Source organism: Drosophila simulans, chromosome 3R, assembly GCF_016746395.2.
Source record: "Drosophila simulans strain w501 chromosome 3R, Prin_Dsim_3.1, whole genome shotgun sequence".
NCBI classification, from domain to species: Eukaryota; Metazoa; Arthropoda; class Insecta; order Diptera; family Drosophilidae; genus Drosophila; species Drosophila simulans.
In genome coordinates, this window is record NC_052523.2 from 6,461,826 (window position 1) to 6,476,770 (window position 14,945).

General features: G+C 42.2%; 1 protein-coding gene and 3 non-coding genes across 8 annotated transcripts in view; 1 reads left to right on the forward strand and 3 right to left on the reverse strand.

Moving 5' to 3' along the window:
- The window catches only part of LOC6727415 (vitellogenin-1), a 51,295-nt gene extending 40,800 nt beyond the window's left edge, over positions 1-10,495 (forward strand). The window contains exons 3-6 of one of the 5 annotated variants that reach the window (XR_005544399.2): positions 4,162-4,265; positions 7,046-8,361; positions 8,710-8,991; positions 9,054-10,495. Coding sequence is in view for 4 of the 5 variants with exons in the window: in XM_039296010.1 (XP_039151944.1) it covers positions 4,162-4,265; positions 7,030-8,361; positions 10,229-10,283 (1,491 nt within the window). In the remaining variant the exon portion in view is untranslated. Of the gene's footprint in view, positions 1-4,161; positions 4,266-7,029; positions 8,362-8,709 lie in introns of all 5 variants that reach the window. The other 4 variants (XM_039296009.2, XM_016176396.3, XM_016176397.3 and 1 more) reach the window with 4 other exon arrangements.
- Positions 1,899-1,972, reverse strand: Trnat-agu. The gene has a single exon. It is a non-coding gene; the product is annotated as a tRNA-Thr (tRNA).
- Positions 10,496-13,604: 3,109 nt separating the features above from the next.
- Trnaa-agc lies at positions 13,605-13,677 on the reverse strand. Its single transcript has one exon. It is a non-coding gene; the product is annotated as a tRNA-Ala (tRNA).
- Positions 13,678-14,446: 769 nt separating this feature from the next.
- On the reverse strand, positions 14,447-14,519 carry Trnav-cac. Its single transcript has one exon. It is a non-coding gene; the product is annotated as a tRNA-Val (tRNA).
- Positions 14,520-14,945: the final 426 nt, after the last annotated feature.

Sequence of the window (14,945 nt, forward strand, 5' to 3'; positions counted from 1 at the left end):
TCCCATATACAATTGCCATGTGCAGCAAAATGGATTTTAGTGGGCGTTTTTTGGGTAAACAACCCCTGGAGTGAGCATTTCTCCCTGCTGTCAACGCGATTGTAATTTATTCTTTTGCGCATTTGGTTTTATCGGATATTGGCCAATAAGGTTTACGGTTGCAGGATATCCTTTTCCTCCCGAAGCGCAAAAATGCATTTCGATTGCCCAAGAAAGCGACACAAAGAGGCGAGAGGGTGCGAGGTTTAGCCAACTGTGAATTGAATTTGCCACTCAAGCGATTTTTTGTGCGGATGGGTGCTAATTTGAGATGCGAATACCGGAATAGATATGGATTGCAATTTCTCCAGTCGAGCATGAAATACCACTGATTTCAGATTTAGGGTGAGAAATGGCCCTGCTCTCGCATATACATAAGTAGCTGGATGGCCTGCTGCCTAGCTTTTCCCATCGAGAAAAGCAATCACCTGCAAATGCTAAATAGATCGGCTTATCGTACCGCCCACGGTTTGATTTATCGCCGTTTATCTAGGCAGAAAGTGCAGGCGGCAGGCGGCACAGCAGCCTTATGAGAAAGATTTATTGCCCGGCCAAACGACAAGTCAATTAAGTGCCACTAATTGGGCTTTAATAGACGGCGACTGTTAACTCTTCATTGTCATCTGGAACTGGGGACATCTGAATGCAGTAAGGCCTCCATTGATTGATATGCTCGCCTCCGATTCAAATCAAATTGTCAAAATACGCTGCCCACGATCATAAATTAAATAAGCCCCCAAAAAAACTACAAAAGACGGCGTGGCACAGTAGTGGACTTCAAATCGGGGGTGAGGTCCAAACAAAGCGAATAATGCCTCGGTTAGATATTCCCAGAGATATTTTTTACGACCATTCATGGCTGGCATAGCACATTATGTTAAATAACCACAAAAGTGATCATAAATTTTCATAAAATGTCACGCTAAAATGTCACACTTTTTTGTAAGCATAATTAAAGATTTAATAAAATGCCAATCCATACATATATGCATGGATTTATTTAAATATCCGACTATATACCATTCCTTTTGTTAACCTCAAGTTTTATTGAGGGCCTGCACATAAATTTTGACATTACCATTGCTGTCGTCTGGTGGAAAATTAAGGCCTCATTTGCATAAACTGAGCGCCTGTCCCATTAACGGTTACCAAAGAGTCCCAGCGATCCATCGATCCATCGATGGCAAGGAGAACATCCAATCCCAACATAACTCAATCGAGCACCTTCAAAAACTCCGATTTGACAGGCATATTTTTTGACATTTTAATTATCGTCCGGGCGTGACAGCCATTGGAGTCGATTTTATTATTGTGGTTTTTGGGGACCTCTCCCCACAATCCCCACATTCGACACTCGACTACGTGCTTAATATGTGGGTAATTTAAAGCAGCTCAGAAGCGTGCCAGGAATTTGGATACATTAACTTTTGGAGTTCGAACTTTGGGTTTCCCATTTTTGGTTCAATGAACTGCACTCAACGCCTGATTGAACTTCCACACGCCCGCTGATTGATCAATAAAAGATCATTTGATTATCCATATGCACTTAATTCACACCTCAAGCCGTTTCGTATTGTTATTGTTCCGCCTGCAATAACACACATAATAATGAGCTGAGCAAATTGAATAGATTTCTATGAATATTGCTAGAGAAAGGATGGATTTGATGGGAAACGGCGAAAGATTCCTAATATCGGATTATATTTTAGTCGTAAACACTTCTAAATTGAACAATATAAATTTGTAATAAATACAAAGATTATCACACAATAACCACGGCACCTTTTCTGAACCAAGCGAATTTCATATAGCAGAGCAAAAAATAGTATAGAAAAAAAATTAAATGCTTCCAGAAGCATAGGCCCCGGCGAGATTCGAACTCACGATCTCCTGTTTACTAGACAGGCGCTTTAACCAACTAAGCCACGGCGCCACATGTCCCGTGTGTGGCCAGAGTTCAGTCACAAGGTGAGAGAGCGTCCATCCCTCTTACGCTCTTGCGCTTGTAGACATTCTCGGAGCTAAAATTAGCGCATTGCGCGAAAGAGATAGACATATGACGGCAGCGAAAACTTTCCCACAAGAACAAAAAAAAAAATAAATTATTCTTTTAAACAATTTAATACGCTAAGAGATGTCGCTGTCCAAACGCACACATATTCAATCACACATACGCATATATACGAAAAGATAAAAAAAAGAAAAATTACTTTTGTTAACTCGAGCAAAACAAATCGTTTTTTAAATGAGCCTCGGAGAAAAAAAAGTCACACACGACAAACACGACGCAAGTGAAATGCAACACCACATGGCATCGAAGTGAAAGGTTGTCACTGGCTCCCCAACCTCCCACCACTCACTCTTTCTCCCCCTTTCTCTCTCTTAACCGCCCAAAACCCCGCCCACTGCGAGCTCTTTGATTTTAACAAATGAACTGACGCGCTTAGCATGTCATTTGTTTAGTTCATACAATATATTTTAGGACTCTCAAAAGAGTTGAAAGGCGAAAAGTACACAGTCCTCTAGAAAAATGGAAGAATTACAAGTGCACTGAAAACAATATTAATTAGTTCCACTTATTTATAATATGAAAAGATATAGTGCCAAAATGTTCGACTTATGAATTATGCAAGTCGTACGATTTCCGAGATATCTTCAATGTGATAATTACAGTTTCCTAATTACATAGGTAATGAAAAGTAAAAGTAGGAAAATTACCCATGTTAAACTATGTGTTTTTCCGAGTGCTGGTGGGAAATTGCTGTGGGAGGGAAATTGTAAATCCATCAGATAAACGGGAACGGAATCGGGAAAAGCAATGGCATTATAGACTCTCGAGGTTTTTTGTTTTTTTCGTTTGGGTTACACTATTTATGCGTTTTTCCTTTTCGCTGAAACTTTACAATTTCCGTATTTGAAGGGGGATGGGCGATTGATGCCCTGTAAATAAAAACGCATGCCTTTTAAATAGCCGGGCTGTTTATAGTCGAAGTTGCAATCGAAGTTGCAGTTGCAATAAAAGTTGCATATACGGGATAAGCATGTGGGCCATAAATTGCCCACCTATTGACGGCAATATTTTATGCATTTTTTTGGGCGTATGTTTATGCCCTGGCATAGATTCATAGTTTCAGATGAGAAAATTCATCGGGTATTTGGAGGGACATTAAATCACCAGCATACCGGCAGCATTCCCATATGCCAATTTTTATGTCAAGGATCCTATTTCAGCTCATTTAAGGGTGCGCACATCAATAATAAGTGTAGTTAAGTCATATCATCGTGTTTGATCGTTTGATAGTCAATATATCCTCGTTTCAAGTGGCCACTCAGTGACTCCCTTCGATTTTCTTTACCCAGCGCACTCCGCCATAATCTCTAATAATAATTTTTATTAGGAGCAACCATTTGGCTGGCGCGGCAGCTGGCTAAGATTTCAATTTCCCATTGCTCCCGTAACAAGCTGTGTATTTATAAATTGATGTTTATTATGCACAAAGTGCATAAAGTTCATTGAACGAGTGCCTCGTTGCCTCAAAGTGCTGACACACTTTGGCCAGCCAACTGCCAACTGACAAACAGGCAGGCGGTATTCTCCTCCGGACTCCGGAATCTCGATGGTGGTGGACCACACAAGTGGTTTGACCTTAAACGATGCTGAACTTGAATTTGGTGTGGCTGCAGTGCGTCTTTTATGTTCAGTTTCTCAAGTGCAAGGCGGCAATTTCAATTAACCCGCCGCGGTACTGGCCATAAATAATATACGCCATAATCGCACTCGAGGCATCTTCGATTTGGTACAGTTGACAAATTTGCCTGGCAATGGAATTATATGATTTAGGGGCTTTCCAGCTGGGTTTCCTTACACTGTCTTATTTTTATTTATTTTATTTTTTTTTTAATTTTTGGCTCAAGGGGGGATTAACTTACTCTTCTGGGCGGAGACGGCTTACCAAGTGTCGGATGTGTAATTAACCACCTTTTGAACGGACCTTCTTGGTTCTCGCCGCTTTGACATCCTGACACCTGCGACCAGATTTTGGGTCAGCCAGCAATCAGGTCTCCCCGTCTGCCACCTTTGATTGATAATTAATTAATGTGCTTTCTCCGTTTCACTTGCAGCGATTCTCCAGCGATCCACGGTGGATGTGGGACGCATCAAGCTGCAGAGTGTGGCCACTTGCCTGTATCTCTGCATGGACGCGTGCGGTGTTCCCTACGGCTCGGTAAGTAAGCTGGAAATATTATATATTTATTAAAAACCAAGTAAATAGTTAACAGCTTCGAGATTAGTTTCATCAACCTAATGATACGCCTTATGATTTGTGGTTTAGAGTTTAAATAGCTATCTCTAAGATCTCCTATCTGTTTCTAGTCAAAACTGGTTAGATGAACATATTTTCTAGTACTTTTGAAAGGCATAAGATATATAATGCTCATCCGTATAGCAAACATATATTACAGTCACATTCCCATTTTCAGTAATCTGTGAACCGCGAAATTGATTTCGTATAGCAATTTGCCGTTCTAGGATAACTACATTTGGCATTACTTAGATAAACATATAGAAATCCTATCTAGACCATTCTTGGCACCCCTCTGACGAAAACAAAAACAAACAAAGGCCTGTTAAAAGATTGAGGTAAACCGAAAACCCCGAAGGGGACCCTCAAATAAATGAAAGAGCAACCGAAGGGCTCGGGCAATAAATAAAAAATTAAATGTGAACAAAAACAATGCAACACGATCAGCAGCCACAAAGCGAGTCCTTTTGCCGAGTCCCTTTCCATTTTGCCCCGGAATGTGTCCTTATGCGCGGTGAGGATGTCAAGTGGCAACTGATGTCGGTTGGGATGTCCTGCTCCTTCCCCTTGAAATTCAGGCTACACTTTTATCCCGCTGCGTTTCGAAATCCACGATCATCGGATCCCTTTTTTTCGGGCTGGCGCCATGTGACCGTTTCATTGGTTCGTCGGTGGACATTAGATTTTAGATTTTTTTTTGTAATTTTATTTATTTCATTTCATTTCTTTCCGCCGTCGCAGGCACTTTGACCTTTCCGCGTCCAAAATAGCCGCGAGTGTGCCAATTCTGTCAGCCGAGGCGTGTCTTCTTGTACGCGCTTTTGTATCTGTATCTCGCCGATACACGGATACTTGCTGATTGATGCGCTTCACCAGCGGCCACTTTGTAGGCGGCCCTTTGAAGGCGCCGCATGCCTCAGAGCATAGCCAGCATAGCTGTAAGTTGGTCAAGTGGGCGGTTATATTGGGCCGTCTTGTTTATTTTGGCGACCAAGGCGTCCGGTGCTCACAGCCAGAGTTCTAAGATCTCAAAAATGGCTGCATTTATGGGCCCTGATTTAGTGGGGTTTTTAGTGCTTTTCGTCGCTGCTATTCTTAGTCACTGAATATTAGGCATGTGACTGACTGATTTTCCGACATTTCACCAAAATGTTTTGTAAATGCTTTGTGTCTTGTGACAAACGAGGCAGGTGATTTTGGGCTGCGGCTAATTGAGCAGGGGAAAATGCCCAAATCGCTTGCCAATTCATAAATTCATAAAGTCAAACCCAAACCCCAGACGGAAAGCAAACCTCGTGAGTCAGCTTCTCGCCCAATTAAAATGTCGTAGCCATAAATGTTCACATTACGGTTTTGCTTATTAATTTGCATAATTTGTACTCCAACGAGGAATGGGACCGCCCGCAGAGTTCACAAACTTGGGTTTGGTTTGGTCAATTAATGCCGACCCGGGGCCGAAAATGAATATGTTGCATCATTATCATCGTTATTGTCCTGTTCAGGGGCGATAAGTGGCGGGCGGAACGCGTCACGCAGGTTTCGGATGGGATTCCGATTGTGTGCCCTAAGTGGTTCCGTTTGTAGGTGTCCCAGTGTAATCTGGCCAACAGGTTGACCCTTTCTGCGCTCGCCTGGCGCCACTCGATAAGCTCCGATAGAGAGGCCACGCAGAGCTAATGGCTCCGGGTATCTTGTCCAGTTCCCCTGCTTCCCTGCCCGATGGTTTTCCTTATCCAAGTACAACTTCATTTCCCTTCGGTGTCTGCCAATTTTCACTTGCCAGCCGTCGAGAGCTAAAAATAAAGGAAAATGCCTGGAAATACACATCATAAAAGAGTTTTCAGCGTGGGGATCCACATTGTTGTCACATATGTCAAAAAACTAGTCGCGTCTTGACTCGACCCCGAATGGCGTCAACATACTGTACTCCTGGCCTGGTCTGGCCTGGCCTGGCCCTCACCCATTTGATGGCTCATTGCAGTTTGCCTTTCGCCTGATTAATTTCTAAATTTAAGCGGCGACATTTTACCGCGTAAACAATCAGGCAGGGAATTGCCTGGCTGGCGATTTATTTACGAAACAATTTTAATTGCCTGACAAGCGAATTAATTCAGTGTTTGTTAATTGAATTTGATCTGAGGATGTCTGCCAGTCGGCGCAGCCCAAAGGCCCAAAGGCCACTGAGGAAGGGCTAATGAAAATCCTTTCACCGATCTTGATTTACATTTTTCGTCTCAACGCAGCCCACAATTTCTCATTCTCAGCCGGCTGGTGCTTTCAACTGGCTGTTTGGTCCTTTTGTTCGCCTGTCATGAGGTGTTCATAAAGTAGAAATGTTTATGGTTAGTACTCTGCTCGAGGTCGGGGGCCTCCTATCGATGGTCAACACCGATAGGAGCACATCCTGTGATAATGAGCGCATTTATCCATCTGATTTCGGTGCTGATAGACAAAAGAAACAGACGCCGCCCCTGGACAGCAAATTCAAAGAAGTTTTATTATTGGGTTAGGGTTCTGAAGAAGTTAGTTGGCCAGAGAACCCTTTGAAGTGGCCTAAAATGTTCGAGCATGATTTTGGTTTGCATACATTTCACACAACTGAACATGGCTACTGGTGGTAAACTTTAAGATATTGTGATCTTTATATTCCCGCTGCCTTTTGCTTAGCCAAGTCATTTAATCATAGCCCTTGGTTGTTGCAGAAAGAGTTCACCGACGACTGCGTCTTCAATGAGAACATGGGTCTTCAAAACTACAACACGTACTCCTCCACGTACCACTCTCAGGCGCGGCGGGTATTCTACCTGGCCCTGAATGGCAGTGGCCAGCCCCGGCGCACCCAGATCCCGGCCAGCCGATCGCTGGGCAAGCTGAGCACCTACACGAACGCCATCACGGAGACGGTGCCGCAGGAGCGGGTCGAGCAGCTGATCGCCAAGAATTTTGGTGCCAATCGCGTCAAGCACGGCGTGCGGCAACTCTGTGATACGGGCAAGCCGCTGATCGAGCTGATCGATGTGGCCAGATTCAAGGGGCCGCCATATTGCAGCAGCAACACAAGTGGCAGCAGCAGCAGCAGCATCAGCAGCAGCAGTAGTAGCAGTAGTAAAAGTAGTAGCAATAGCAGTAGCAGTTACGTTCCTGTGTCTGCGATCAGCAGCCTGAGTAGTATTAGTAACAGTAGTCAAAGCGAGAGCGGCCATATTAGCAGTAGCCTTAGCGGTAGCAGTAATAGTAGTAGCAATAGCAGTAGCAGTAACAGTAGCAGTAATAGTAGTAGACCGACTGGTAACAAGGCCAACAAAAAGAAGAAGCCCAAGTGCAAGCCGCACGAGCAGGAGGACACTCACAATTGCCAGAAGCGCGGTGGCGCCGGAGCGGGAGCACTGCGAAAATTGGGGCCCAAGGCGAAGAGGTGCAAGGAGCTGCGGGAGAAGGCGGCCGCCGAGAAGCGGGCGCCGCCCAATTGTGGCAAGAAGAATGGGGCCAGGAAGAATCCTACAGAGGCAGCCAAAGCGGTGCAACAGCGACCCAAGGGATCCATCCAGCACGGAGGCAAGAAGAAGCCGAACAAGGCGGGTAAACAGCGCCAAAATGGGGGCAAAAAGCAGCAGCAGCATCAGTTGCAGCAACAGCAACAACAGCCGCTGCAACATCAGGCGAAATCCGTTTCCGGTGGCAAGAGGAAACACCGGAAATTGGATACAAGTACTACCACCACCATGGCCACCAGCCTGGCCACGCCCCCAAGTAGCCATTGGGAGAGCAGCTCGCCCCTGCCCGCATTTTCCCTTAGCGAAACCAGCGACAGGGTGGAGCGCAACGTGCGCATGAGCAGCGGCGAGGAGCAGGATCAGGACAACGACCAGGATCAGGAGCAGTCCGATCCGGCCGAGCAGGGCGAGGAGGAGGCCGAGGGCGACGGGGGATCCCTGGAAGATGCCAGCTACGAGGACGCAAGTTCCGAGGCCCAAGGACGCAGCGGAGCAGGCGGCGACGATTCGCTCTACTACGATTTGTGAGTTTCCCATGAGCAAATTCTAAGCTAACCCTTCATCTGTTTCTCACAAAAAAACGATATTTGCGTAGAGATTTTCTAAATTTTCAAAATTTACACAATTTATTTCTTTGAGTATTGATATAACATGTTTAATATATTTTATGGATCGGAATTTAAACACTTAAACATTTTTCTAAATTCTTTGAATACTTACTTTTGGCATTAACATTGATTGGAATATTTAATAACTTTTAAAATTTATAGAGCATTTTCCGAATTTATTTCACACATTTTGTTCTTTTTGGTTTATTTTTATTTGGTTGTTGTATTTTATTTTCCTAAGTTCTTATTTTTCAAAATTTTAAGTTAAACATTGGGCTTGCAAACAAATCAAAACGTTCAAAATGTGAAATGTGGTAAATTCAGCTTAAATCAGTGCGACTGTTGAGAAAAAAGAAAAGTGAGAAAAGGACCTAAAATGATGTAAAAAGTCCGTCTTGGGTATGCAAAAGATATTGTAATTGCAAGTTTCCACAACACATCCACACACGATCAGACACCAACAGATACAGATACAGATACCCACTCTATACACTGCACATTCAGCACCAGAACAACACCATATACATGTATATCATCCGCCAGTGTGTAAATATTTGAATATCATACTCTACATACGCCTGTGGCTCACTAAAGTATTTTTGATGCAGCGGACTGTTGTCCCCCCGGCGATGATGCAAAGTGCAACCAAGATCCCCACTAAAGACGATGAATATCAATGTATTACGACGGAGTCTCGAGTATTTTATAAGAACCTCTCAAGCGAACCATTTGGAGTATAATTATCATCGAAATGTATTATAAACGCACGCCCATCCAATCAATCAGATAGATGTAAATTCGAAGCCCTAACCTTAAGCAACACGATTGACCCAAAAGAGTCTATTGAAATACTTGAGTCTCTGTGGCGGAACTTTCACGATCGGTTGACGATGAAAATACTCAAAAACACGACCACTCCGATAAGTCTACCAGAAACCAAACTTGAAAACTTGCAAAACGCTTTCCCAACACTGTAAAAACGAGTAAAGCGTTGAGATAATTCGAATATGTCGAGGAAATACAATTGTAAATAGATACGCGGCTTAGTCAAGTAAGATCCATTTTTTGTCTGTACTGTCGAACCTCGCGTAGCCTTAGCCTTGTAAATCACCTTTGAATGCAATTTTTCCCACTCAAGTTAAAAATCGCAATGCGAAAGTATGAAGCAAACGATACATCGAAAACTATTATAAAAAAAATACGAGAAAAGTTGGAAGCAAAACTCACAAATCACAAGATTGTATTTTCATTTACAATACTTACGAAACTAACATTAATATTAATTTATTCGATCAACGAGATAAATGCGTGAAATTATAGTTGTAGCTGTATGATGGATTTATTTATTTATTTAAAAATATTTATTTATAAACTACTTCTAGTACGCTTAGGCCTAGACTAACAAACTTTGTTATAACTTAATGCATTAAACAAACAATTTCCAGATAAGTCAGTAAACGATCAACGAAAAGAGCATGAGAAAAACGCGAAAAAAACTAAACTAAAAAATAAAGTATAAAAATACATTAATATCAAATGCGATTGTGTTTTAGTCGATAATGGTAAGGAGTAGTAGTCCTAAGGTTAATGTCCAATATTACTGGGTTTTCTGCATGGAACTGAATTATTTTTAGCATTTTGCACGCTGCCCGACTTAAATTCAAAAAAATTATTCCAATTCACTCATTTTTTGGCATGGTTTTCTGTAATGCAGTTGTTTTACATATCCTCCCTAAATATCCATAGCTCCAAACTCCCCTATAATATCTTGTGCCCTTTACAGCCTGTGCCTGCAGCTAATCGCCCTGGTTTTGCTCCGAAAGAGAGCCATCCTGTGAGAGGAGATCCTTCGATCTATCGTCGAAACCCAATGTACCACCGATCCACACAACAAAGCTAAAGTTCCTGATCTTTAAGCATAAGAGTTATACATTTAAAACTACATTTATAGCATTTAGTATTTTCGTATTTATCGTTTAAGACTGATAAGAGAACACAAGAGGAGAGCACTAAGCTAAACGTACTGTAAATAAACTAAAATATTCTAAAACCTAATGTTATCTCATGATTTATTAACTGGTCCGGGGGAAATATCTGTAAGCTGATTAAGTACGCTCATCATCAATTGCGCTCCGCGAACAGGTGAGCAGATAGAGCTGATTGCTCTGGGAGAGCAGGTCGCACCTCGCCAAAAAAAAGCTATCTACAACATGCTGATATCAGCTGATGACAGTCAAAGACCTTTTCTAGAAGTGCCGGCACCAGCACGTGCTGAGAACGTATGGATCATGTGGTTCCGACTAGACTCTAGTCAGATGGAAAGATACAAACTGAGAGATCGCCGAAAGGAGAGAGAGGCGACGATCTCAAAGCTAAAGCCAAACCTTCATAAATCAGAGTTACGCGAGTTATAGTTTTTGTAGATACCAACTGTAAGGGTCTTAATTACAGTTAAGATAGGTTTTTTTTATAACCAAATTTGTAATTGTTTCACAGTATTAAAGTTATATTCAAATTAAATTTAATACTACATCTTTAATAGTTCTTAATAAAAGGTTATTGGCGTTCGCGTGGCGGCACGTGCCGGATAACTTTTTATAAAAGTGCCCATTGCAGTGGCTTCCCTGTAAATGGATAATAGAACAAAGTGGAGCTAACCGCGCTCGGATTACGGCGAGGAGACCCGGACCCTAGTACCCCCAGTTTCCCCGTGTCGGAACCGTAATGCCATTACCCAGTTCAAATCGTTCCGATTTCCCTGTGTGAGACAAGTCACGTAGGCCTTGAAATGGCGAAATTGCTGCTGCTCGCGGTCGCTCATGTTCCCGCATTCGCGTTCATTCAAACGCTGCTGAATTTTTCGCATGAATAGGCGAAACACGAGGCACAACCAGCCCCCACAGCAGCCAAAAAAAAAGAAATCAAAATTAAAAAAAAATTCTAAAGGGGGAAGAGCATGAAAAGAACACCGCTCGCCCACCCGAGAAACCGATCTGAAAAAATAAAGAGACCGGCCGGAGACCATCCAATCCAAACCAAAACCAACAAGCCGAGTGTCCAAGTTCTCTTGGCAACATAAAATGGAATGGAAAGTAAAGTCCCCCGGTCGTAAAGCAAACGTAAGCATAAAAGAGCGTGTGACGTCGACGTTGCCGCCCCAAAGTTGGTCGCACGCTCTCCACGCGCACTTCCGGGCTTATCAGCTGCTGCGGCGATGATCACCATTATCATTATCATATGGCCACGACCAGCCCATCGGCTATAGCCTGATACTAAGTCAGCTGTCTGAGAGCGTTAATTGGTCGCGCGATTAAAAGAGTTCAATCGGGAGAGCAATCGAACAGCGGCGCTTACGTATATAAATATTCTCAAAATGGGTGCTTAAATGTCACAATTACTTGTCGTTTCTGTTTACGTTTCGGTTTTGGCCGTCATCAGCTTACGACCGCTATAATTTCTATCTGGGGAGTATTCCCCCTAAGAGCTAAATTGCTCTGTTTTTCTAGGGATTTTCAACCTTATTACCAGTTAAGATTATTGTCTAAAGCGTCTAAGCTTAAGTAGACATGCAATTAGCCGGAAATATTGTCCCGCTACTTATAAATTGTTCAACATTTTAATAAAATTATTCCACTAAATAACATTATATTCTCTTGAATATAATATAATATATTATATGTTAAACTATACACTATGAATTAAACTAAAACTTAGTGCAAGAGCATCTAGCTTTCGACTAGTTAAACTTTTCCGTTTCTTGCTCTTGTTATAATTAATATTTTGCTGATATTCCTATAAGTTGCACAGCCAAAATGACATTTAACTTTGGCAGATTGCAGGCAAATCTTTACGATTTTCGGGTCTACGTGACGTATGGAGAATACACCCGTGGTGATTCACAGCGGTCCAATTTAGTGTGGGCATGCCCCCAAAACGATTCTCAGTCCAATCGACTGCACCTGCTCAATGCCAATGCCATTGCCATTGCGAGTGCCAATTGGTGAGCAGCAAATTCGAGTGGCAGATTAGATAGATTTATTAATGAACGCCCACACGAATTCGGCGATACTAACTGTCATGGGATAAACAACTGTTCGCTATCATCATGAGTGGGATGCAGTCGATAAATAAAAAATAAATAAAATTCAATTGTAAGAAAACTTTTAGTAAAGGTGGTCGAAATCATTCAAAGGAATAAAGACTAAGCCATTACATAATTTAGAGTAATAACGTTCAGCTACGTTTTTAAATAAAGTGTAATGCATTATGAAACCAACTATCTCATTGGAATAGAGTAGTTGTTGATATGAATAACATTTATAAACAACTATATTTTTTAATTACTATAAATATGACAAAAGCGCTTAGGAATGAGGTACATATTATACGGTTTATGACCCTTTATTAATAGAATAAGTAACGCTTAAATAGGTAATTATTTAATATAGGTTTGAGTTAAGGCTCTATCTGAAAATCACATCATTGCTTACATAATACGCTAGTCCGCACAAAATCTATCTAAATTGTTCCAATACCCAGAAATAAATGAATGTAATAGAAATATGTTTCTCCTTAAAAATCCTTCTTTGAGTTGGTAACCTGGATTATTTCATCTACATATAATATAAGTATGCATAATAAGCAACTTATGAAAAGATTTCGATTACCCAAGGGGGGTATATGTAGGGGCACCAAAACGCATTCCCAAGTTGAATTCAATTAAACAGACTTCAATCATCCGGACATGACGGAAATGTCAGAATCTTCGCCTTACCCGTTGGTCACCGCGCGAGCCACCCTCTGCAGAGTCCGGTTTAGCTGCATTTCTAGTTCATGGCCTGCATTGCGTGAATATGATGAGTACGCTTAATTGGATTAGCTGCGACGTCTGCCGGGAAGTGCACATGGAAATGGAAATGGAGACGGAGGAGGCGGGCCAAAGAGCCAAAGTCACTGAGCGATTGCATAACAAGCCGGTTCGACCAGTCGTTTGGAAAAGCGTGTGAAATGGAGTTGTAACCGGCATGATATTCTATTTACTAAATAATTTGACACAAATGTCGGCTATGATGGGAGAGCATGTACATCAAACTGCCAAGTGGCTTATGCTAATGTTCCTGTTGCACAAAAAAAAAAAAAAAATTGGTGAAAAAATCAACTGGAGATGCGGGGCATCGATCCCCGTACCTCTCACATGCTAAGCGAGCGCTCTACCATCTGAGCTACATCCCCTGATGGAAAACGTATGTCGTAGAGTGTAGGTGAATGCTCTTGCCACTGTAAGCCCTTTATGTTTGAGAAAAAGCTTTTAGCATAAGCTTTTAGTTGATTTAATGCAAAAGTGTGAGAGCGTTGGGAAGAAACTAAGTTTCTTAAATAATTTCCTATTAATAAAGAAATAGCGAAATGATCAAGATGTTCTGATCATATATTATAGTATATTTAATAACCTATTAAGTAAGAAATGCAACCTGAAACATCGAAAGGGAAAGTCAAGTCATCATCGACCCACTTCTATCTGTTTGTTTCGCTGCCAAGTTCAAAGCAATGATAATAACACACGCTCTGTCAACGAAAGTCATAAAACTCCATGGTGCAACATATTTAGCCCATAACACCACTTTCTTTAATGGGACGCAATCCTATTTCCAGACAACCAACCTTTCGACTTGGGTGGTTCTCTGCAAGGGCTGCAACAAATTGAAGTCGTAAAAATGCCCGGGAATAGGAGTCATACCCGGGATGCTGCTGACATTGCAGGCGGGTCGTAAAACAGTTGAAATTCGGTGCGTGCTGAGGGTCGGCGTGTTTATAAATGCAACACACCTGAACTGATCGTAAAGCCAGCACCGCCTCATTAAAACGATATAAAAATTAATGTGGTCGGGAGAAAACGAATCGAATAAACTTCAATAACACAACAGGGCAGGTGGGGGGGTCAATTGACATTGAAATTATATAGCATGCAAAAAAAAAGGGAAAGCAAAAAAGCAATTCGACTTGTTCCCGCCCGGGTTCGAACCGGGGACCTTGTGCGTGTGAAGCACACGTGATAACCGCTACACTACGGAAACACCTGAAGTTGTTGCGGCGAATAACCCGTTTTACACCTAGCTGCTGCCCTCATGAAGGAAATCATCTTTAACGTTTCGGGAACTATCACACATATATCAATGTTCGATTTGCATAATTTCTATGCGGGGAAAATGCAAGAACTCGTCGACGGAAAGCCCTGATTTATGGGCATTCCGATAAGCGAGTAAAAGTGTTTTGAATGCGCTGGTCGATGTATTTTCTTCGATCTTGGAGCTTAAACTTAAACTGCATAGTAGGAAACCAGCTGGTGCATCGGAGAGTTTTGTTAGCCTCCTTTCGATATGAACTATGAACTCTTTCGTTTGGTCAAACTCTAAAAAAGGAAAGCGTTTATATCATTAATTAATGCGGTGCGTGCGGCGGGTCTATAAATAAACTGCAAAAGCAATTAGGTGGCTCCTTGC